The sequence below is a fragment of the Notechis scutatus genome, chromosome 2 (assembly GCF_049901735.1).
Source record: "Notechis scutatus isolate UNSWTSFEM ecotype Mainland chromosome 2, rNotScu1.2, whole genome shotgun sequence".
Classification (NCBI taxonomy): Eukaryota; Metazoa; Chordata; class Lepidosauria; order Squamata; family Elapidae; genus Notechis; species Notechis scutatus.
The window spans coordinates 182,456,467-182,481,691 of record NC_142010.1 but is presented as its reverse complement, the minus strand read 5'-3'; the positions used below and the strand labels follow the sequence as shown (position 1 = coordinate 182,481,691).

At 36.3% G+C, this 25,225-nt stretch overlaps 1 protein-coding gene across 1 annotated transcript in view; it reads right to left on the bottom strand.

The window, feature by feature from the left end:
- The window catches only part of SHOC1 (shortage in chiasmata 1), a 59,084-nt gene extending 50,612 nt beyond the window's left edge, over window positions 1-8,472 (bottom strand). The window contains exons 1-3 of the mRNA XM_087954217.1: window positions 8,416-8,472; window positions 6,937-7,066; window positions 3,105-3,186 (exon numbers count right to left, since the gene is read on the bottom strand). Of these exons, the coding sequence (XP_087810343.1) occupies window positions 3,105-3,186; window positions 6,937-7,066; window positions 8,416-8,472 (269 nt within the window). The remainder of the gene's footprint in view (window positions 1-3,104; window positions 3,187-6,936; window positions 7,067-8,415) is intronic.
- Between the last annotated feature and the right edge of the window lie 16,753 nt (window positions 8,473-25,225).

The following is a 25,225-nucleotide window of genomic DNA, read 5'->3' as shown; positions in this document are numbered from 1 at the left end:
GGCACAAAGATAGGTCACAATTGCAAAACATGACTTGATGAGTTTGGGTGTGAGGAGTTGGTGGGATAAGAAAAAGGTAACATTTCCTCCAATAGTCAGAAGCACCATTTCCTGGAAGCTTTCAGCAATTTTCATCTGAAGGGGTGATATTAAAGCCTCTCCTTTCCCTAGCAATTGTGTCTGTAAAATGCAATGAATGAGCATGTGTTTAAATGCAGCATAAAGGAGACCTGTTATTTCTTCTTTTGTATAGTATACATGCTATCACAAGTACAATTCTCTAAGTTTTAAATGTATATTATACTATTTTGTGCCACTTTCTCTGGGAAGTAAAACTCTATTTAAACTCTTCTGACAATTAAGTGTTTAAAAAGTCCATTTGGGAAAATAGAGGTTCCACTTAAACTGGAAATCTACTATACAAAGAATTCATCCAATGCTATTAAGTCTAGCACGTTGGAGATTAAGATAAAAAACGTAGGAATTCCATCAAGGGGTGTTTGAGAAAATCACTTTTTCTTAGAACAGAGTTTGAAAATCATTGTCTTTCTGAAATAACTGGATTAGAGGCTGTATGTTATCTCTTATACAAATATGTTTATAAATTTTTGTAAACATATTTGTATAAGAGATAACATACACAACGTTGCCCATCAAAATGCAAGACAAGAAGTGATGAGTGGAAGATAATTAAAGAGAGATCCAGCCTAGAATCAAGAAGAAATTTCCTGACAGTGAAAATAATTAATCAGTGGAATGGAAGTTGTGTGTGCTCCATCATTGGAGATTTTCCAAGAAGAGACTGGACAGCAATTTGTTCACAATAGCATAGGTCCCTTCCAACCCTATTATTCTATGTTATAAAATAGTAAGCAACAATTATTGCCACCTACAAACAATTTTAAATTATCAATAACTCAAACAAAATATTGCCAAATTTCTGACAATGTTTGAATCTTGCTTAATTTTTGCTTGTACTACTTTGTTATAACCTACGGATTTACAGCATGAAACATATATTACTGCTCTTTTTATATTTATCTGAAGCTTGTGCTGCTTGTTATAAAATGATGGAATATTGTAAATTAATATGTCACAGATCAATCCTAACTTCTGCCTATTCAATGCAACTAGAGTAAATTGTTCACATGATATTCACTTTTTTAAAGCAATAGGTAATGTATGTTCTAGTGGCTTAAAACACCAGGCTAGAAACTAGGACACTATGACTTCTAGATTTATCTTAAACATAAAAGCTGGCTGGATGACTGGGCCAGTTACTCTGTTTTAGCCCCACAATGTTAGGCCCAGGCAACAAGTTGGCTAGACAATTCCAAATCCCAAAAAACTGGATTACCCTGACAGAAAAATGCTAGGGAAAAAAATCTGTTAAATTACCTCTTCCACTGAAACCAGTTGGAAGAAAACTAATCTGGTCTGAAGTAAAGAACTGAAGAATCTGTCTGTGGTGGTTGAGCAGCAGAGGTGGTATTCAGCAGGTTCTGACCAGTTCTGGAGAACTGGTAGCGGAAATTTTGAGTAGTTCAGAGAACCAGCAAATACCACTTCTGACTGGAGATTTTACAGTATCCTTCCCCTGCCACGCCCACCAAGCCACTCCCACAAACCCGATAGTAAAATTTTTTGAATCCCACCACTGTTGAGCAGAATAGCGATCTGAATCCAGCAGCTTCAAGACATATTTTGATGAATGAAATAGATCCTACTGAATTTCTGCCCTTTCCAAATTTTGGAATATAGACTATTTGATATATTATAATTACTATATTATAATATATGGTTATTTGATGAGCAATGATAGCCCAGTAGGAAAATGCCTCTCTAATGATTGCTGAATGGGTCAACAGTTACTAATGGCTTTATATTTCTTTTCATGGGTACATTTTCTTCAACAAAGATCAGATTTAAAAACCATTCCTTTTTCTTTTAAATGTTACTGTATGTCTGAAACTAATTTTTTTCACTTTCCAATCAATATTTTGGCTAAATAACAATAATGTCAGAAGAAAATCAATGCAATTTCTAGAAAACAAGAGAATCTAAAATATAAAAAAGTATTAATGTATTATTTTAGCTTATTTGTTGTCCACTTGTAAAGACTGATTTAACTGTTTAAAAATAACGTTTTGCTATTATGTATTAGCTCTGAAGAGCAGAGGTTTTTTTTCATTAATGACAAATCAGTGTTAGACAATTAATAATTTAAATAGTCTAAAATATTATTTTAACAAATTGATTCAGATTTCTTCTATGAACACTGTTCTTTCCTCTATTAACAATTTGTGATTATCTTTAAATGAATGTCATCTTGTTTTGCCTCTCATTTGTCTACACATAAATATCTAAATGCCATGACAATCTTCTCATCCATTTTTTATTTTATTATGAGATATAAATCTTGATTTTGGCTTGCTTCCTTTGAACCTGCTACTGTCAGGCACAACGAACTAGGATGACACAGGGAACTGATCAGAATATGTTTATTACTATTTGCCTACTGACAGGAATTTCACCAGACTAATAATGCACTTACTACAGAAAGTGCTAAATAAGCATTGCAAGATTTAGGTAGGATTTGCTTTCTGTGGCGTTTTCCCCATCAGCAATTCAAGGCTAGCCAGTCTTTTCACTTCTCCTTTCCCTTCAGCTCCAGATTCCATCACAGCTATAGAACTAATGTATCAGGTAGTTTAATAAGTTATAGAAGAAAAGGTTAATATACTAAAAATCTTCCCATTTACCAAGGCAACAAGTCACATTCCCAATCCTTAATTTTGACATGGCAATAATTCTGCAATTAGACTTTCTAAAACTACACCAGCTGACCCTACCACCAGATATCAAAAATAAGGACAAGTCAAGGATCCTCTCCAATAAGACCATGAATTTCCACCTCAAACACAAGGCAGCAATACCATGCTGTTTCTGAATTAGTAATTGCTGCCTTGAAACAACATTTCTCTAACCTGAAGTAACCTTTGTCCCATTATCAGGTTGCTGGCAGCTTCATTTGGAAAATCCCTATGTAAATTCATTTTGGAATGCAAAGTTGAGTGTCACTTCAAACTTAAAAGAAGACTCACTTCTCTAAGAAATCTTCAGTGAAGACACATTTTTTCCAAATATCAGCTACTGAAATATTCATCACAGTGGAATCAGCTAAAGCTAGAGCCAAAAAACAAAATAGTCAGAAAAAAATCTACAGTAACTATTTATTTATCTTTCAAGGAGAAATCTTAAAAAATTAAATAAACATCATAATGAAGATAAGTCTACAGAATTCTCGAGGTAGACAAATAGCTGGTATAGCTAATTTTAATAATGTTCACAGTATTTACAGAGATTTTACACATCGTACAAATAACATTCTGGTCATATGGTGTAGAGCAAATCTCAAAATCAAAACATTATAATATTCTGGAAGTGTAACCTATTTTTTAAAAAATCTGCACATTTTTAGCAGTTGCAAATGAACAGGTAGGAAGGACAATGAATATTAGTACAGTAGTCAGTGCAATACAACTCTTAAATTAATGAAAGCAGAGTATATAAAATTGCTTGTCCCACTAAATAGATTGTTAAAAAATAAACGATTGATAGTTATAGAATGGTGTTGTTTGCTTTTCCCACAAAATTACTATAATGAGCCATTCTGAATGCATATCAAAATGTATGTCTGAAAACAGTATTTCATTATAATTGCTGAATGGATCAGATTCTACAGAAGTTCAGGGAAAGCAAGTAAGGACAACCCAAAAAATTAGAGAGAAAAAACAAAACAAAACATCAGCTTATTCATTGGCAATCTGAATCTCTTGATCCACCTATCTGTAAAATTAGGACAGCTAAGCTAATCACTACAAGAAGTAGTAAGTCATAGTGTATTGTATAAATTTGCACCCATCTTCCTATGTATCTTGTTTTTCTTGTTCCCAGCATATATGCTATCTCTGATGCTTTAATCTCCACAGTGTTTTGTTCTATTGTAACAGCATAGTTTAGAATCTTAGCCACTGTCTCTTAAGAATTTCATATGCAAAAATCAATTTGTAGTACATAATTTGTGCATAAAACTAGTACAACTCTGGACTTTGTCTTTGCTCATGGAATACAGACTGCAAACATTTAAAAAAAACTTTTTTAAGGTAGAAACCCCACTAGTGATTTGCAACATCTTTGAGACTAGAGCCATCCAACTATTGTAGGGCCAAAATAACAATAATGAGGACATTGCCTCAGTAATGGATGGATGATGCTAGAAGACATAATAGACAAATAATGGATATCCTGTGAAATAAGCAGAATGGTTTGAGATAGAATCTTACATCCTAAAGTTAGCTCACTCAGTTATCATAGCATCACAGCAATGAAAATAAATTACAATACCTATAAAGCCAATAAAAGGGGAAAATCAAGATAAAAGAGGATAAGATAGCAAGGACAGATCAGATGGAAACAAAGCAAGGGGGCTCATTGTCCTTCATCAAAAGCCGTAAGTCGATGGCTCTTTTTAAAAATAGCAGAGTAGATACCACGTTCTAGATCTTTATATAAATAACAATAGCTATATTGTGGAACTTCCGGTTTGAGCTTCTTCGACGACAGACCGAAACTGCGTCTCTGCGCGGTTTCGATCCGTCCTCACCACTGAAGCGCCCTGAGCCGGCTGGTTTTGGGGCTAAGCCACCCCGTAGAGGTGGTGAAGAAGGGGGAGACTGCCTGCAGGGTTGAGGAGAGCCACATCTCTCCTCCCCAGCTGGCCATTACTCCCTTTCCTGAAGGCGGTTGTAGCGGTGGTCAGAAATGGCCACCACAAAGAAGAACTCAATCGGAAAAGAATGTGCAGGAGGAAGATAAGAAGAAAAAGTTTTGGTTGACCGGGTCAAACAGCAAAACCAACAAATAAGATACCCTGGAATTGAAACTATTAAAAAAAACAATAACATTGTTCCCTAAGAAGATTTCTAAGCTGCGAAGGAGAGAGAAAAGGGAAAGGATTTGGGTTTTTTTCTCCTCTTCCTATACTGACAGTTAAGAGACTTAAGCAAGAAATTGGAAAAAAATCCACTTTGACATTAATAGGCATTTAATGCTGAAAATAAAAAGTCAAAGGGATAATAAAGATTTCTGGATAATTAAAAGCTTTTGAAAACAAGAAAGGAGAGAAAAAGAATAAAAGGGCAGGATCTGGGAGGAGACTGCCTGGAATTAAAAAGAACTTACAGCAAAATCTCAACAAGACTTCCAAAAGATACATCTTAACTGAAACATTGCAACAAAATAGTAAAACTCCAGGAAGAGAAAGTGAAAAAAGAAATAAGAAGAAACAGCTTGGGACTATTTGGATTACTTGGTGATCTCTGGATTCTTGGTTATTGCATTTGAATGACTAAAATCAATCGGGTGGTTGTTTAAAACTGTTTAAAATGGCTCCACTTTTAGAAGAACTGAAAATGGAACTTAAAAAGTACAAAGAAGATGTACAAGAAGGAAGAGGTTCTTTTGGCTTCGTATTTCAGTTTTTAGAAATGGAGATTTGGAACTATGAGAAAAAAACAAGAAATGCCTGCAGAACAAGAAGATTGGGACAAAGAAGAAGCCATCTTTAATGAAAAAGTAATCTTAGGTGGGGGGAAAAAAGGAAAGGGGGGAAAGAGAATGGAAAGTTTAAGATTGGGAAAAACAACCCCAAAAAAAAATAGAGTGAAAAATAAGTATAAAATCAGAAAGCAACAGAAGAGGGAAATGCAGAAGAGAGTATTAGAAGTAGAGAGACAGGGGGGTAAAAAGGGGAGGGAGAAGAAGAGAGGGAAGAAAGAAAGGAAAAGAAGTTATAAAGGACAAAAATAAAATATAGAGAAACAGTTCCTATTTAGAGATAATGGGTGAAAATCTAATGGAAAAAGGGATTCTGCAAAGGTACATAAGATAGTATTGTTATATTAGAAATAGAAATAATTTCAGAAAATATGAAACAATGTATGATTAAAAGGTTTGATAAAATAGATATTGTAACTTAGTGGAATGCTTGTCAATAAATAAATGTAACAAAATGAATATTTCATGATTTACAAAACATATGTGAAGAGAAATAAGGGAAAAATTAATTATGGAGATTATATGTGTCTTTAAGGAAGTATGATATTTAATTGAAAAGAAATGTTAAAGATGTTAAGACTTTAATGATTATTAATGATAGAACTGAATTGGAATGGAATGAGGGTTTATAATTACATATATTTATAATCCTTTTTTTAAAAGAATATAGTGTGTATCATAAGAATGTACCAAGCAGAATTCGATTGGAAGTTATGTATTATGTATTATATTGAAGGTCATAACCTTAAGATATATATTGAGTTTAAATAAGAGTAGAATATATGGATATAATTAAAAGATATAAAGGTGTCATACTCCAATTAGTAACTACAGGAGAAAATTTGTTTAATGAGAAAAGATAATATGAAATTGAAACAGAACAGACAACAGTATAAATATAATGATTTGAATTGAGATGAATTTGAATTTATCAAAATAAAATTGAGAAAATTAAAAGAGGGGAAAAACTATATAGAAAATGTAGAATACTATAAGATATGGAATAGAACACAAAAATGAGCATGAAATTGAGTTTGTGTCTGTATAAAGAAGTTCCACTCGAGACCATGCTATTTTCAAAAAAGATGTTTTACTTGTATTTTGTGTGTGTGAAAACCCAAATAAAACTTTATTTTAAAAAAAAAGAATAGATATATTGTATCCTGAACAATTATTTTAATTATGTGAGAGCTATGGGCTGTTATAGCCTATTGAGAAAATGTATTTCTTCCACAAGTTAATAACATACTGACTTTCACTTGCAGCAAAGCTATTACATTTAAAGAACATAACATGAGAAAGTTAAATATTACATACCTCTTGTCCAGGGTCTTCTATATTTATTATCAGCCAATTTTCCATCATGATAATAATGTATATCCTGGTATAAACTAAAAGGAAAGTGAATTGATAACAACTGAAAAGTAATTTTCTCTTTTGCCAGTTTCTGTAGAAGGAAAATAGACCACATGATCCTAAGTAAAGTTTTTCCAAATTGCATTTAAATCAACTTGATTAAATGCAGAAATTCACAGTTAGCTCCTACTTTTCATAGATCAGTAAAGCTAAAATTTAAGTCACCCTGGTGTATTTTGTAACTTTTATATGTTAATTTTAAAGTAAGGCTTTAAATGTAAAATAAAATGTTTAGTGGGCTTGTTTTTTAGTTGGGTGTCATACCCCTGTCGGAGTCTGAATCCAAGGAGGAAGACGAACAGCTGACAGGGAGTGGGAGTGTGGCTCCGTTGGCTGTGGAGGAAACTGGGGAAGTGCAAAGTCTGGCTGGGCAGAGCAGAGAAGAGGTAGAACAAGGGAAAGGGAGCTCAGAGGAAGACCCAGGCCTACCCCCTCTCCATCCTAGAGCATGCAGGGAGGAATGGAGAAGAGAGCAAGGTGGGTTGTATGGCTTACGGGGGAGGAAAGGGCCCTGATTCTCTTCATTAGCCACAGCTGGGAAGAGAGTTTAAAAGAGATGCATGCTGAGTGCAGCAGCTGCTGGGAGCAAACATGAGTTTATCTTGTGTTGACTTTGGTTATCTGTGTTCCTGGCGACTTCCCAACCGTGTTGAGTTATTGCCCTGTCTTCACCGGACTAATTACCTCATTTTGCCTTGATTGGACTTATAGTTACAGTTTTTGGTGACCACATTTTGGGCTTGGTTCTCGGCAGCCAAAGGCTTTCCTTGGAGAGTTTTTCTCCAGCCAGAAGGTAACCAAGATATTGGGGGCAAAGTTGGAGCTAATAAAGGGACTCCTACTAATTATCTGATTGTGTTACTTTTGTGCCACGCCCCGGGTCATCACATTGGATATATTTAAGACTATAGCTCTGATTATACAGTACTATTAAACAGGATGATTTAGCATATGTACATTTTTTATTTGGATAGGGTTATGCTGACTAGTTTCTCTATATATTAGAGCAAAATAAAATAAATTTAATACCTACCCACCCTCAATATGTTACCCCCAGAAAAAGGAAATATTTAAAAAAATGTCTCTGTCAAAGTGTATTCTTAAGTAAGATACACAGATGTTAGAAAAAAATAATCAGTTTCAATATTCTGGCAGATTTTCTTAAAATGATATAATTTTATAGGATCAATAAATAGTTCTTTGCATACAATATATTATCAAAAACAAAAAAATCAGACTAATAAAATTATTTTTATGAATGAAATTATTTTTATTAAAATTACTAATAACATAATGAGAAATAACTTTTAATTACTTGCTTTCTCTTCTATTTCTATTCTAACTATATTTTTGAAATTCCCAGACATTTAGATAGCATACCTCATAAGAATAGTCAATTGCATGAAACTTTACAGGTGAAAACAAAGTATTTCTCATTTTGTGATACATTTTCAAATTTAACTGTCTGAAATAAGAAAATAGAAAAGATGGTCATCCTGTACATAAATTACGTACCATTACCTTTTACACTTTGTAATAGATCTTTTACATACAAAACCAAGAGGACAATTACATTATTTTTATTAGGAAAATTACTATTGCATAATTTGCTATGCTGTTTCTGCAGTTGCAGAAAGGCTTAGTGAGATTTTGGAGACAGACAACATGATTGTACACAGCAAGAACTTTTAAGATAGAATTGGGGTGATTTAATATAAAGTTAATTTGCAGCATACTTGATGCATGGACATATACAGTCATTATGATTTTAATTTTCAATTATTTCATCAAGAATATTCTACCATTTACATTAAATAAAATTATTTGACAATTTGATAAGCATAATAGGACATATAGAAACTGAACCAATGTTAAAAGTCTGTGGAAAAGTGTTAGTGGAAGCACAATACTTAATTAACCCCTGCTTTAGACCAGAAAACAGCTTGTAATCATTTGAGTCCAGTTGCAAAGCTAATGTTTCTTCCACTCCTGATCGTATTGATAATGCTTTTTTGGTGAAGTCAACCATTTTTGGCAGAAGAAAAGCAGGATAAAACACCTTATCACAGTGTATACCAAAATCCTGTAATGTTTGCATTACATGATACAAAATCAACATACACCCCTCCATAGAGCAGTAGTTCTGAAATTATATCATTCAATTGTCCCAGTCTCAAGTAATGTCATACCTGGACAAAAATATTGCAGGCACTGTTGTTTTTACTTAAAGGTCTGGGCAGGGGTAATCCCAAACTGAATCCTCAACTCATAAACGAGTATTTATAAACTGTTTCATTACACTCAGGAGAAGAAGTTCATATTGCCCTCTTTAAGAACACTGTCCTAGAATAGATGAAAGATCATTATTTTCTCAACTTCATTAGCACCAGTTGGTCTAAGGCAGAAATATCTGAGGCCTCTTTCGTATTATCAGCTTCATTTTGTAAGGGCTCTTTTATGTATTTATTTTGGTTTGGTTGGTTTCTATAACTACGTCTCTCACAAGAGTGGTTCTGGGCAGATGACAACATTTAAAAGAAATACAGTAACACAATATAAAAAATAAACCACAACCCAGGAGTTAAACTATAGGCTGGTAACAACCATGTCACTTATATAATTCTAGGCATGACGTGAGGAAGCCTTTTGAAATATGTTTCATTTAATGAAAAAGGTTCCAGCATGAAAGAGGGAGGTTGAATTTTTTGTTTTGTTTTCCCCATTCCAATCCTTGAAAAAGCTGCTCTCTGAATCTCACAATTCAGGATTGCATGCTCTTCAAAAAAAAAGCAAAAAATCCCAAAAGTCCTTGGAAAGATTTTTGCCAGGATAGAGTTGTGTTGCTAGAAATATTAGATGAGTGTTACTCCTAATTTTAAAAGCCTCTTTCCATATTGGCTGGTAGTAGTAGTAGTAGTAGTAGTAGTAGTAGTACAGGTAGTCATCTTTTAGCAACTGCCTTGTTTACCCATTGTTATGATGGTGATAAAAAAGCTACTTTACAACCAATCGTATTTATAACTTTTGCAGGTCAAAAAAGCAAAACTGAAGTAAAATCATAAGCACAGTTGCAGTTTCATGTAATGGCTGCTTTTTGCTTGATGACTGAGTTACCAGTCCCCATTGTGGTTACTAAACAAGGACCATTGGTACTTTAAACACTCATCCAATGCTAAAACAGAATAGAATAGAATAGAATTCTTTATTGGCCAAGTGTGATTGGATACACAAGGAATTTGTCTTTGATGCATATGCTCTCAAGTGTGTACATAAAGAAAAAATAAAATACATTCATCAAGAATCATATAAGTAACCCATTGAACATTTCATGTGGTAAAATCATGAATGCTATAGCTAATGCATTCACAATTAGCTTTATAATTTCAAAATAGATAAAACAGGATTACACACTGCAGTAATTTTAAAATGCTGCAAGCAATGCAGCTTAAGTCCTAATTAAGCGTAGTACTCATTTAACTCGCACAATGCTGCTGACCACGCAGGCTTCATTTCACATACTGTTGCTAGGCCCATAGACATATAATCTTACCATTCTAATTACATTTGATCTCATGCGACTGAACTGTTTCCACGGTTGCTTTTAAGTCAATAAGGCTGTGACAAACCAGCTGAGACCTAAGTAGGCTTCTACCTCTTCAGCTCAGCTGAATCCTTAAGTATTTGGGGGGAGCTTTGAAAGAAAGAACTATAAGATAACATTACCTCTCTTCAAATCACTTCCTAGTGAGGCCTTAACAGTGTTTGCTTCTGTTTTCTGTAGCTCGGCCTGATCTTTAAATTCTGTGGTCTGAGGGAGAATCAGGATCTTGCTCCTGCAATGCTCAACTATGTGTGCTGTGTGTGTGTTTATATGTAAAAAAATTAACCAGACATAAGTAGGAATTGCTCCCCTATGTTAACACCTTAAATTTGGACATTTTGGAATCTGGAAGAAAAGATTCCCAAGACTTCGGAAAGCAGCAGCTGAAATGGAGATAAGCTAACAGTATGAAAGACTAAAGGCATCGCATAAATATGTAAGTAGCTGCTAACGGCTGGAGGGAAAAGGGAAGGGATAATGTGTCACCAAATTCTCTTGCACGGTCTTTCTTCTTGATTCTGTTTTTTTTATTTATTTTTTTATTTGGCCTTTGGGATTTTAATTCTTCCTTCTTTTGTGCTTATAAACTTCTATGATGTCATCATGAAAAAAAGATTTTAAAAAAGGCCCATCTAAATGGAAGTGGAGACATGAGCAGATGCCTATGCTTTATGTCTCAGGAATATCCTTAGGCAATTATTTCCCTCAAGCTCTGGGGGTACTGGAGGGCAACAGAATTAGGATTTGGGCCATTTTTACCCCCTTGGCCATCATTTCCCTTGTAGACCAGCCCACCCCCTCCGTCTTTCGTACTCAAGGAAAATGCTCTTACTTTGAAATTTGAAAATGCTTCTCATATGACACAGGAGAGATGGAAGGTGTGCTTGTAATAAAACCATACTGAAGCTCTTTTTAAAAAAGAGTTAAGTAAAATTTACTTTTTAAAGTAAAATTTCTTTACTTTTTTAAATGTAAAAATTCCTCCCCCCACATTTAACAACACATGCTGCAATTAGTAGGGATTCTCAATTTGGTGGATGGGATCTTTAGGCTGGCTTGATGCTGTAGCAGTAGTGATCAAGATTCAACCCAGAACTAAGAATTTTCCTGACAGAACAATCAGTGGAATGATACAGGATCACCATCAATATTGCCATTGTCTATGTTCCTAAAAAAATCATTTATTCTTTTAGTTCAATATGCAAAGGGTTGATCGCTAAATGTTTACTTAACATTTACTTAAAGTAGGAATCCCCAAACACTTCCGCTTATGGACTCCTTGATGAAGTTTCAGATTGTTCATTGACACCCCCCCCCCCCCCAAAAAAAGTTTGTTATATATGGATATGAATAAATATTACTTTAATATACTGTAAATACTAAAACAACAATGGTCTTTGGGACATGATATTGACAATCTTGGAGAACCCTAGCTTTAAGTAACCTAGGCAAAATGTAAATTATATTGGCAAGACTCCTTTATTTTTTTAAATATTCTTTTCCTTAGTACTTAATTTTTTCTTTATTTTGTGACAAAAATACACCTGAACATTTAATTTTTGTTATTAGGTTTATATCCTGTCTTACATTCAGTAATTCAAAGTAGAAATCCATACTGCTCCCTCCAATGTTTAGCCCAACAAGCCTGTGAGGTAGGTGTGGCTGAAAGACAATGATTGACAGTCATCTAATTAGCTTCAATAATAACAGAATCTTAAGAGCCTGTTGCCTCTTACACAAAATAGCATCAATGTGAGAGTAAATCTTTTTCACATTTCTTCCTGTCTCTAGACTGAATTGTCATTGATTTTCTCTTGCTTGTTCTCCTGAATAGGCTTGCATTTCTTTGCGATGGTTTTATTTGCACTCCTCTCTGTTCTGATACCTTTTCCATAAAGATATACAGCAGTGTCCTCTGGGTTACTGCCTGATGTATATGCTTTATAGCCAATGCAAATAGAGAATTCATTGAGAGTCATGGTTATGTAGGCAATAGTATAAAATACAATTGTTTGAAGATAATTTATTTTTTATCGATAAAACGGAATCTTCAGTAACAAAATTGCAGGAATGTGTAGGTATTAAATGCAAATTAGAAAAAGTGCTTCCTATCTAACATAAAGAACTCACTTAAAATTGTGCCAAGAAGTCACTGATAGTTACAGTGAGTTGAAATGTAATTTAATATTAATTTTCATAATCTAATATTTCATGATCTAATATTAATTGGTTAATTAAGGCTGCTGTCAAAATTAGTGATCGCAGGGTTGTTTTGATGGTGTTCAGGCAATGACTTGCCATGCATTGAGTATTAATTTAATAGCACTATTAGAAATTGCTGCACGTTTGGATATATGAGCTTCACTTAAACTGAGTGTTTGGGATAAAATTAATATTTTAGAAGGTACTTACCTTTTTCTCCACCTTAGAAGATGGGGTTTTTTTGGGGGGGGGAGGTGTTAAGATTTCATACTCATTTGCAGCCATATTCTTGATTAACATGTTTGTTTTTTTTTAAATCACCAAAACTCCAAAGTCATTCAACTTCTTCATCAGATGTTCCAAACTGTTTTTTTCTATCTTGCAAAAATATAACTGATTCATCCACAAAGACTCTTAACTTATAAGTCTCTTTTTTGATTTTTGCATCCATAATTTTGTCATCTTGTCTAATATCTCTGTTCAAAACCTCTAGGATGAAACTAAAAAGCAATGGTAACAAAGAACATTCTTGTCCTGTGCCTTTTTGAATCTCATGTGCTTTACACATATTAACAATAATACATGTATTTTGAGGTGTACGGATTAATCTAATACCTTGAATAAATTACTCTCCAAAGTTCATTACCTCAAAAGTCTGAACAGGAAAGCTCAATTTAAGTCATTGAAAGCTTTTTCTAAATCTAAGATTATTATTAGGGTTCCTTGACTCTCATGATATTTCAAATTCAATAATATTCAGGAGTGTTCTGACATTATCTCCAATTACCTTTTTCATTAGAAAACTGATTTTATGTATCAAATCTCATCAACATTGCCATAAAGGATTTATAATCACTGTTCAAAAAATAAGCCAGTTTATAGGTTTTTTTTTGTCAATGTAGCATCTCGACTTTTTTTTGAAGGCAAGGCAATATTAGTTTCTCTTCACAATTGAGACATTTTGGATCCTGTAATATAGAGTCCATTACATCTTTCAGTGGGGTCCAACTTTATTTACAACCACAACAATTTATGATGAAAATTCCTGCACCAGTTGTAGTTGTAAGACAATTATTACTTTACATTTTCATAATACTACTACACTGTAAATATATTCTTTCTGCATTTAGGACCAGAAATAATGTTAGTTTCAAAGGATATCTAAGCACTTCCATCCTTATTGTTAAGTCAATTCTCCAGTAGCAGAACTCATACTTGTCCATTCCATAATCTGGAGAGAACTGTTATTTCCACAATTCCTATACTTGCTGGTTAGTAGAAAATTCAGGGAATTATAGTCCCAGCACATGTGGAGGGCAGGTTGATGAAATCTGGCATAGCCCAACTCTTAACATCTAATAAATTCAGAGCAATAGTTCATAAAGTTTGACCATGAGGTATGACTTTAGGAGGTGCTGTACATCTTGCCAGAATAAAAAACCAAATATTCTTAAATGATTTGCATTACAATTATGATAATACATTAGCTTCATTTACTGGGATTTATGTGATTACAAGCCAAAGAATCTGGAAATTGTCTACCCTTATTTATTAGTTTTTTTTATTCCACCTTTATTACTTCATAAGTAACACAAGATGGCAAACATACCCCATTTGACTGCTCCAAAGTCATTCAAAGGATTTCATAATTTCATCTTTTCAGAATTTTATTGCAACAAATAACATTAACTCAGTAGACAGTTTGCTAAGCAAATTGCACCTAACCACAAACAAAGACAAATACTGGAAGCTTCTTTCAACTGCAAATATCCAGTTTTGGCAACTATAATGAATTCCATTGGCAATCAATTTTTCAGCACATAAACTTGATAGAGGTTCTCTTCCTGACACCAACTGAATCTGCAGTAGTTATTTAGCATTTATAGATGTGAATTTGATGCGTCAGCCTAATCTGCTTCAGGATTTTTGGCAGAGGTGTACAGTCATAATTTGGAAATAAAGATGATTGGCGGAAAGAAACAAGAGCTGGGAGCAAGCATTTCATATACATTTTCTTCTAACTTATTTTCTTTGCTATTTACAATTCTAAATATATTTCCTTAAGTAAATTTTAGTTCTATCTTATGTCAAGGTTAGATATTGCAGTAAATCTTTGATTGGGATCATCTGAAATATATATAGGAATTTTGGAAGTATATTCATTTTAATAGCAGCAATCCTGCCTAATAATGAAAGTTGCAGCTTGCCCCATGTTTCTAAATCCTTCTTTACCTGTTGCATTGATTTATCATAATTATTTTCCTTAAGTGTCTCACAATGTGCTGTCAACCATTTTCCTAAGTATTTAACTTTCTTTATCACTTGTATTCCCATAACTTCTTCTAGTTCTATTTTCTGTTTTTCTGTTAAATTTTGTCATTAATTTTGTTTTCTTCCTATTAGTTTTAAGTCCTGCTACTGTTCCAAATTGTTCTAATTCATTCATCAATTTTTGTCCTCTTTCTATTGGTTCCTCAATGAAAAAATCATATCATCCGCAAACGCTTTTGAAGAACTTAATAAAATAACTGTAAAATTTATCTGGCAAGGGAAAAAAAACCTAGAATAAATTTAAAGGCAATGCAGGATATGAAGAGCAGGGGAGGGCTGGCACTTCCAAATTGGGAGTTGTATTATAGTGCAGCCTCTTTAGTATGGTTGAAAGAATGGGTGAATTTAACCAATAAGAGAATATTATTCTTAGAAGGCCATGACTTGCAAAGGGGGTGGCATGCTTTTTTATGGGATGTCGGGAAAACTAGCCAGAAATATTTTCACAGACAACTAATCATAACTAATTGGAAGAAAATATGGAAAAAACACTATTTAAAAATACCAATTTGGATTTCAACAATGGAAGCGATGATTCACCCAAATAATCTGGATATCACTAAAATGATTAAATATAAGGATCTATTGGATACATAAGGAAATTTGAAATCACGGCAAGGACTTCAAGAGCGGGGACTAAAAATGAATCAGTGGGCATATCTAAAAATTCAAAGTAGATATAAACAGGACAAGAAAGAATTTGGAATTAACAATAAACTCCAGCAATTAATTAAAATTTTATTAGGATCAGGCAAAAAAAATATAACAAAATTTTATAATTATTTATTAGAAGTAGAATTAGAAGAAGAAATTGTAAAAGGGAACATGATAGCCTGGAGTAGGAATATTTATTTATTTTATTTATTTATTTGATTTGTCAATTGCTTACAAGATAATACGTATAAGTATATACATAGTTATGAATACATGAAATGGGTACATATAAGAAAAATAAAAGAAACAATAGGACAGGGACGGTAGGCACGTTGGTGCACTTATTCACGCCCCCTACAGACCTCTTAGGAAAGGGGTGTGGTCAATAGTAGACAGTCTAAGGTTAAAGTTTTTGGGGTTTGGGGAAGAAACTACAGAGTCAGGTAGAGTATTCCAGACATTGACCACTCTATTGCTGAAGTCGTATTTCCTGCAATCAAGTTTGGTGTGGTTAACCTTGAGTTTGTATCTATTGTGTGCTCTTGTGTTGTTATGGTTGAAGCTGAAGTATTCATTGACAGGCAGGACATTGCAATGTATGATTTTATATACCATACTTAGATCAGACCGAAGACGGCGTAATTCAAGGTTTTCTAGGTCTATAATTTCAAGTCTGGTGGCATAAGGTATTCTACAACGAGTAGAGGAGTGGAGAACTCTTCTTGTGAAATATTTCTGGACTTTCTCAACTGTGCTAATATCAGATACATAATGTGGGTTCCAGGACATTATGTAGCATCACCATAACAGAATGGGAAAAGGTCTGGGGTAGAAATAATAAAATTACAAAATTGGTAGCATACAAAGAAAACGCATATAAAATGTTTTATAGATGGCACCTTCCTCCTTCGAGATTAGCGAAGATGCACCCCAATATGAGTCTGAATTGCTGGAAATGCAAAAAAAAAAAAAAAAGGGAACTTTTTTCCATATGTGGTGGTCTTGTACAGAAGCTCAAAAATATTGGCAGAAAATTAGAAATTGGCTGGAAGAAATGACAAGAGAACAGATCAAATTCAAACCAGAGTCCTTTCTGTTAGGGATCTTTGATAAACGAATATCAAAAAAAGTGAAATATATAATAATACACATTTTGACAGCGGCCAGATTGGCTTTTGCACAATGTTGGAAGCAGCCTCATGTTCCATCAGAGGAGATGATCATTCAAAAAATTTCAAGTTGTGCAGAAATGGACAAATTAACTTTGGCATTAAAAAATAAAGACACTTCAATATACTACAACAGCTGGAACTGCTGGTACAAATGGATAGACCAAAGATAGACTTTACACTAAAAGGCAAAAGAGGATAGGATAAATCCATAGTAGTGATATACAGATATATGTAAGGATTAGGTGTGTCTATATGGCATAAAATAAGGATAAAAAAGAGGTCTTACAAACTGTTGAAGATGAGAATGTTTTTAATTGTTTTCTATTTTTGTATTCTATTTTGTATATTATTGTAAATAATAGTTATGGTTTAGTGTGGATCAAAACTGGCTAAATATGATTTTTTTAAAATATATAGTTTAAACATGGTTAAAATGCTTGTAGACAAGGCAAGTGCTCTAAGTGTATTACTATACTTTGTTTTCTGTGTTTCCTAGTTCTCTCCCTGTTTTTCTCATGCATTTTAAAACTGCGATGAATTATTAAAAAACTAAGATTGAGAAACAGGATATTTTGAATCCGCAAATATGATGCAAAGCAACACTAGGCAAGCTTGCATTGAAATACTGATTCCGTTGTGAAATCCTTTGAAATGATTTAATGAGTTATTATTTTTCAACCTAAGCTATCTCATATAACTGTAGTGCGACATCTCACAAAGAAGAAAAAGGTCCACTTAGTGGAATGCAGGAAAAATATAATATGGAAAAACGCAATGACGTTTTGGGCAATCTACAACTGACAACATAGATATTATTGGATAAAAAAGGTTCAGCATTCAGCATTGTTTTCTTATGTTTGTTATTGTGAATTTTTCTCCTGAGCCAGAAATAAGACAAATATCTGATTAAAACTAAAACAATTGAAGGAGAAACATTATGGGAATCTTTGGGCGCAACCACAAGGTAACAATTTTGATTTAGGTAAATGTACCTCTGTCTCTAGTTGGAATTCCAAACCCAAATTACTTGGGAATGGAATGGAAGGGGAAGCAAAACAACACCTAAGAAGAGATAGCTGGTCCATGGGGGTAATCTGATAATTCTGTAATAGTTTACAGATAGACTTTGACTTACAACCATTCATTCAGTGACCACTCAAAGTAGCAACAGCACTGAAAAAAGTGACTTACGACTGTTTTCACATGACTGTTGCAGGATCCTGGGGAGGTGTCACATGATCAAAATTCAAACACTTGGCAACTGGCTCATGTTTATGACAGTTGCAGTGCCCTGGGGTCATGTGATCACCTTTTGTGACCTTCTGACAAGTAAAATCAAGGGGAAGCCAGATTCACTTAACAACCGTGTTACTAACTTAATAACAGCGGTAATTCACTTAACAATTAAAAGTTGCAATTTGGAATCATTTTTTGACTTTTGGCAATTGCCCCCTGCAGTTTTCAGTAGGGACTTGCCAGTTTTTTTCTCCCAAAGGCAGAGGGGGAACAACTGCCCCAAACTTACCAACCAGTTTTATATTTAAGGCAGATCTAGAACTCAAAGTCTCTTACTTTCTAGAAAGCCTGATGCCTTAGCCACTATACCAAACTGGCTCTATGCGTTTGTGCTTTCAGACTATAATATAAATTCATTAGTCACTGAAGCCTGTAAGCAACATATAGGATAGGATAGGATAGGATAGGATAGAATAGAATAGAATAGAATAGAATAGAATAGAATAGAATACTTTATTGGCCAAGTGTGATTGGACACACAAGGAATTTGTCTTGGTGTAAATACTCTCAGTATACATAAAGAAAAGGTACATTCCTTAAGAATCAAGAATCATCACGTACAACACTTAATGATAGTCATAGGGTACAATCAACAATCAAATCATACTAAGGAAACAGTCAATATAAATTGTAAGCATACAAGCAACAAAGTTCCAGTCCTACAATCACAAGTGGGAGGGGATGGGTGATAAGGAGTGATGAGAAGATTAACAGTAATAGTAGTGTACACTTTGTAAATAGTTGAACAGTGTTGAGGGAATTATTTGTTTAGCAGAGTGATGGCTTTCGGGGGGGAAACTGTTCTTGTGTCTAATTGTTCTATGTGCAGTGCTCTATAGCATCAAAGCCCGCTCCTATTGTAGATGAAAAGAAGAGTGCTGTCTTGGTTGCAGAGATAATACATAGTCATTAGGGTCAGTGGCTATTGATGATCTGGATTCTCCATTTATTTGTCTAATGTTGCCTTAAAATGACCTAAATTAAAATCAGAAGTTATCATTTCATGTTAACTTCAAGGGGAAGCAAAACAACACCTGGAAAGATAGCTGGTCCATGGGGATAATCTGATAATTCTGTAATAGAATTATCTGCTGAAAGTGGAAGCATATTTTAACTGCACTGGATCTCTTTTGGCCTGTCTTGCCCATCCTCCAACTGATTATTTGAAATTCTACATTATGAGTCCCTATCTCTATTTGCTTGCTCCATATCATCTATGATTTATAAAACCCCAGATATAGCTTCAAGCAACATGGCTAAATTGGTTGTTGTCTTTTGCAGTTTAACTGTGAAGCCAGGTTAGTGAGGTTATTTTTGTTTGTTGCATTATACAAATCAAACAACTGAATTATTTGCATATAGTCACAGTCAAATTTAACACGTGTTGGCATATTTACATGAACACCCTTAACATTGATTTTCAGTTTAAGGGCCTTTGATGGAATATCAGGGCTATACTCCAAAAAGTGGGAGAATCAGGATAAAAATAAAGTGTGGTTGAACCAAATTAAAACTTAAATAATCTATAATTATAATTTTATAATTATCTATAATTACTATGATAGTTAGGTTAATATCAATATTAGATCAATATGATTATTAGAGACAGTTTGGTCGGGTGATTAAGGCACCAAACTAGAAACTGTGAAGATTATGAGTTCAAGTCCTACCTTAGGCATGAAAGCCAGCTGGGTGATCTTGTCACTCTCTCAGTTCAATCCACCTCACAGGGTTATTGTTGTAAGGACAATAGGACAACAAGCGGAGGAAGAAGTATTGTACACTGCTTTGAGTTGTTTATAAAAATAATAAAAGCAGATTAAAATAAATAAAAAAATAATTTCCATGGATTTAATAATGTTACATTCTGTCATATCTCTCCCATCAAAAATTAAATTTTTGAACAGTCTTTGGGAGTGTACCTATGCTCTATTATATTGTCCCTTAGATGTATATGTTTGCAACTTAAAAATACAACTTGTCCAAAATGTGTAATTCTTTTGACATACAATTTGGGTTCATATGCCAATATGAACCTCATACATTTCTATTTTATATTCCACTTTTATAACAAATATATTAATGTGTTGTTTTTGTTTTCAACTGAAATGAACTATGAGTTGAGATTAGTTTTTTAATTACAAAAGAAATCTTAATATGGGCATTGATTTACATTCAAGCCATTTGGCTCAGTATCATTTCCTTTACAAGACCTCTCTCATACCTTCTAATACTATGTAGGTGAACCAGACTTAGTTTGTAGCCTGAAGTTAAAACAGTTGTACCCATACAATGTAATACCTGATTTTTGCTGACTTGTGTATTCTTTTAATAGGAGTCTTCCTTCAATCTTCTGCATTTCTTATATTCCTCTTCCAAATGTAAGTATTACCGGTAATTAATGGGACCTATTTATGTATATGTATGTACATTTATGTTTATTCATATGCCCACAAACGTATCTTGAAGAGAAATACAATCATTTTGAATATGCATATTAAGTATTCTCAAAACTACATTTGTATGGATTAGGTTAATTTATTAGAAAAGCATCAGTGTACTTCCTTAAAGAACAAATAAATTCTTATCTGCATAGGTATGTTTACTACGGTGCTTTTCTATTTTTTTCTATAGAAAATATATACCTCTTTCATGTAGAAGTGTTAGACATAAGCTATTTTTAAAACAGATTAAGTAATTTGCGGTGGCCTTAACAGCTATGTAAAGATAATTTATATTAATAATTCATAATTAATGTACCGGACTTAAAACGGCACCCTGTAAATTCTAATACCCTCTTATGCATAAAGGCCAGCTGGTGAAGTTGGGCCAGTCACTTTCTCTCAGCCCAATCTATCTCATATGGTTATTGTTGTGGGGGGGAAATGGAGGTGGGAGTATTATATGCACTGGGTTGAATTGTACAAAAGAAAGGTGGGATGTAAATATAATATTAAATGTATAGCAAAGGTATAGAAAAGGAAGAAAGCAGGACTGAGAAAAACTCTCAAAAGCCAGTGGAATGGACAAAATAGAGAACTTATGAAAATGCTATCTAAAATGTTAGTCAGAAGCTGAAGTTGGGAAATGTCTCCTTTATTGGTGTAACTTAGAATAAGCAACTTGGTACTTCCTCTGAGTAATGGCACACCTTTTGATCAATTGTTAAGGGGAAGATGGCTATCAGAGGTTCAATGAGCAATGAATTACATTATAGTTTCAGCCTCGTGTGTAAGTTGATTTGGTTCACGTCAGTTTGTGTGAGTCATATCCAATTAGCTTTGACATGCAATTGATACAATGAAGGAAATCCATATTTTATTGTATGTTCATAATCATCTAATGTAGCTCCAGCCTGAAAAGAATAAAATATAATTATTGTTATTCATATCAAACCTATTTATGCACTGAAGACAAATTCCTTGTGTGTCCAATCACACTTGGCCAATAAAAATAATATCAAACCTACACCAGGGAATGACTCAGAGGGGGTATTCAGCAGGTTCTGACCAGTTCTGGAGAACTGGTAGCAGAAATTTTGAGTAGTTTGGAGAGCCAGCAAATACCACCTCTGACTGGAGATTTTACAGTATCCTTCCCCTGCCACACCCACCAAGCCACACCCACAGAACCGGTAGTAAAAAAAAGTTTAACCCCACCAATGACTAAATAGCTGTAATGGGCTATGAAAATAACCTTGAGAGACAGGAGGAAGAGCTATAGCTAGACAGTGGTTTGATAAGAGAAATCTAAATCCAAATGAGGGATGGGGTGGAGAAAGTGCCTCAGAAGGGATCCTCCCTAGTTGTCTGGAAGGTAACGGTAAAGGCAAGGAAGGAGGGAACTATTTTTAGACTTGCAAAATTCTGCTACTGTAACCTTACAATAAAGGTAGTATTAATGCCCATAGTTTTAATTTCCTGTGTGATTACCTTGAAAGGCTAACAATAATGTAGAAAGATTCCTAGTTTCATTTACAGTAAATCTGTTAATCCCAGGTGTGAAAGAACAGGGCCACATGTTAAGTTCCAATTGAACTGGTCTATTGTTCATGGCTCTGCACAGGAATTTAGGCAGTTAGTACTGTTTTGGCACTAGATAAGAGTTAACAGAATTCAAGAGGTGTTGGACTTCTTGTGTGAACGCAGAGACTCTAGGCTGATTCCTCTTTTCACTCCACTCCCAGGCTCAGCCACTATTTCTCCTATATTTAATAAGTTGGTCTAATTCTAGAAAGAGGAGTGTAAATATGTAGTGCATATTTGATTGATAAATAGATAGATTTAAAAATAGATACCGTGTTTCTCCAACAATACGGCCTCCACCAATAGGAAGCCCCAGCATGATTTATTGGCATAAAATCAAATTAAGCCCCTCCCCCCAAATTAAGGCCCATATTAAACATGCGAAATGGGGGGGAATGGCAGGGGGGGCTTGCCATTAGGAAGTACTTTGTTGTATGCCCGGATATGGTGCTGCCTGCGTTGGTGGAGCATTTCATATTGGGAGACCTTCCGCCACCGTTGCTTTCCCTTCTCCCTTGCTGCCGTGGCGTTACAGCAACGCCGCGGCGTTTGGCGCAGCCACGTGCAGCCAGTCAGGGCTCCTCCCTGCAACCGGAGCCCTGAGGAGACACTTGGCTTCAGGCGCTCCTGTCGCCGCCTTCCCTTTGCCTTCGAAGGTAAAGTGAATTATTTTAAAAACCTCCGCTCATCCCATCAGGGCCGCGCCAGAGCCGTGCGAGCTGGGCAGAGCCGGGAAAGCGAGCCGCGGGCGTTTCCTGGTTCTGCCCAGCCCACACGGCTCTGCCGCGGCCCTGGCGGGATGAGCGGAGGTTTTTAAAATAATTCACTTTACCTTCGAAGGCAAAGGGAAGGCGGCGACAGGAGCGCCTGAAGCCAAGTATACCAACAACAAAAGGCAAATCCTCAAGGTGGGCTGGAGGGAGGTGGCTACGTGCCCCCCGGGCTGCTTCAATGCAAGGTCCTGACTTGCAGCATCCTGCCGTTGCCACCGCGTCCTTTTCGCCGCCGCCTCCCTCTCCGACTGCGAAACTCGTGTGCTTCGCCAAACGCTCTGAGTGAGGCGAGCTCTTTCATACATAGAGAGAGAGAGGGAAAGACGCCGGCGTGCTCCGAGAAGCTGGCTCTTTTCTCTAGCCGAGGCTGACATCTGACTGAATCTCTATCCCGCTCCTTTATCCTCACGACGGGGTCGGCAGCGACGCTCTCTGGTGCGGCCACCTCAGCTTGCCAGCCTTGCCCCGCTATGAGATGATACTGTGACAGCCGCTGCTGCCGCACTCCCTTCTCTTTCCTCTCCTCTCCTTCCTTCGCCGGCAGGAGTGTGCGCGCCTGCTGCCACTGCCGCCGGTCCTGAGGCCGTCTGGGGCGGGCAGGTGGGAAAGCAAGCAAGGTGGCTGCACTGTCTTCTTTTTCCCTCAGCGAAGCGCCGCCGCTTGCCGCCGCCACCGCCACCTGCGATGGGCGAGGAGGCGACGGAGGCACCCGAAATGTCACCAAGGCAGCTAGTGCCTCCCCACCGGGCCCTCCGCTCATCCCGCCAGGGCCGTGGCAGAGCCGTGTGGGCTGGGCAGAACCAGGAAACACCTGCGGCTTGCTTTCCCGGCTCTGCCCAGCCTGCACGGCTCTGCCACGGCCCTGGAGGCACTACCTGTCAGCCTCGGCTAGAGAAAAGAGCCAGCCTCTCGGAGCACGCCGGCGTCTTTCCTCTCTCTCTCTCTCTCTGTATGAAAGAGCTCGCCTCGCTCGGAGCGTTGGCGAAGCACACGAGTTTCGCAGTCGGAGAGGGAGGCGGCGGCGAAAGGACGCGGTGGCAACGGCAGGATGCTGCAAGTCAGGACCTTGCATTGAAGCAGCCCGGGGGCACGTAGCCACCTCCCTCCAGCCCACCTTGAGGATTTGCCTTTGTTGTTGGTATACTTGCTTCAGGCGCTCCTGTCACCGCCTTCCCTTTGCCTTCGAAGGTAAAGTGAATTATTTTAAAAACCTCCACTCATCCCGCCAGGGCCGCGGCAGAGCCGTGCGGGCTGGGCAGAACCAGGAAACACCCGCGGCTCGCTTTCCCGGCTCTGCCCAGCTCGCACGGCTCCGGCGCGGCTTTGATGGGATGAGCGGAGGTTTTTAAAATAATTCACTTTACCATCGAAGGCAAAGGGAAGGCGGCGACAGGAGCGCCTGAAGCCAAGTGTCTCCTCAGGGCTCCGGTTGCAGGGAGGAGCCCTGACTGGCCGCATGTGGCTGCGCCAAACGCCACGGTGTTGCTGTAACGCCGCAGCAGCAAGGGAGAAGGAAAAGCAACGGTGATGGAAGGTCTCCCGAACATCCAAGCTGTCGCCGCCCGCCCACCCGAGGATGCAACGGGGGGGGGAATTAAGTCACCCCAAAAAAGACGGCCTAGCCGGTTTTTCGGGGGTCAGAAAAAAATAAGGCCCGGCCTTATTATGTGAGAAACACAGTATGATTGCCTGTTTTATTAAACTTTGGGTGGCTCACAACAACAGTAAACAAATCACTGTAAAACAATAAAATGATAAAAACCCTGTGCCTTAACCATTGCCCTGTGATGTCCTGCAGCAAGTTCCAGTTTCTCCCATTCTACACTTTCAATCTAGACAACCCTATCCCAGAACACTGGTAAACAGCTATATCTTAATGGCCTTCCAAAAGCCTAAAAGGGTGGGGGGCTGCCAATCATCCAGCAAACAGTATTCCATAAGGTAGAGGGCTAATTATTGGCCAATTATATAATAATTGGCTAATTATTCCATGTTATTTCTATAGTGGCCAGCACATTACTAATTATGTTTCACGCTGTAATGCATTATACCTTCCTTATCAAGGATGCCAGAATTTATCTACTAGAACTCAGCAATCTATTTGCACTCTCAACCTTATCTATAATCTTGAACATG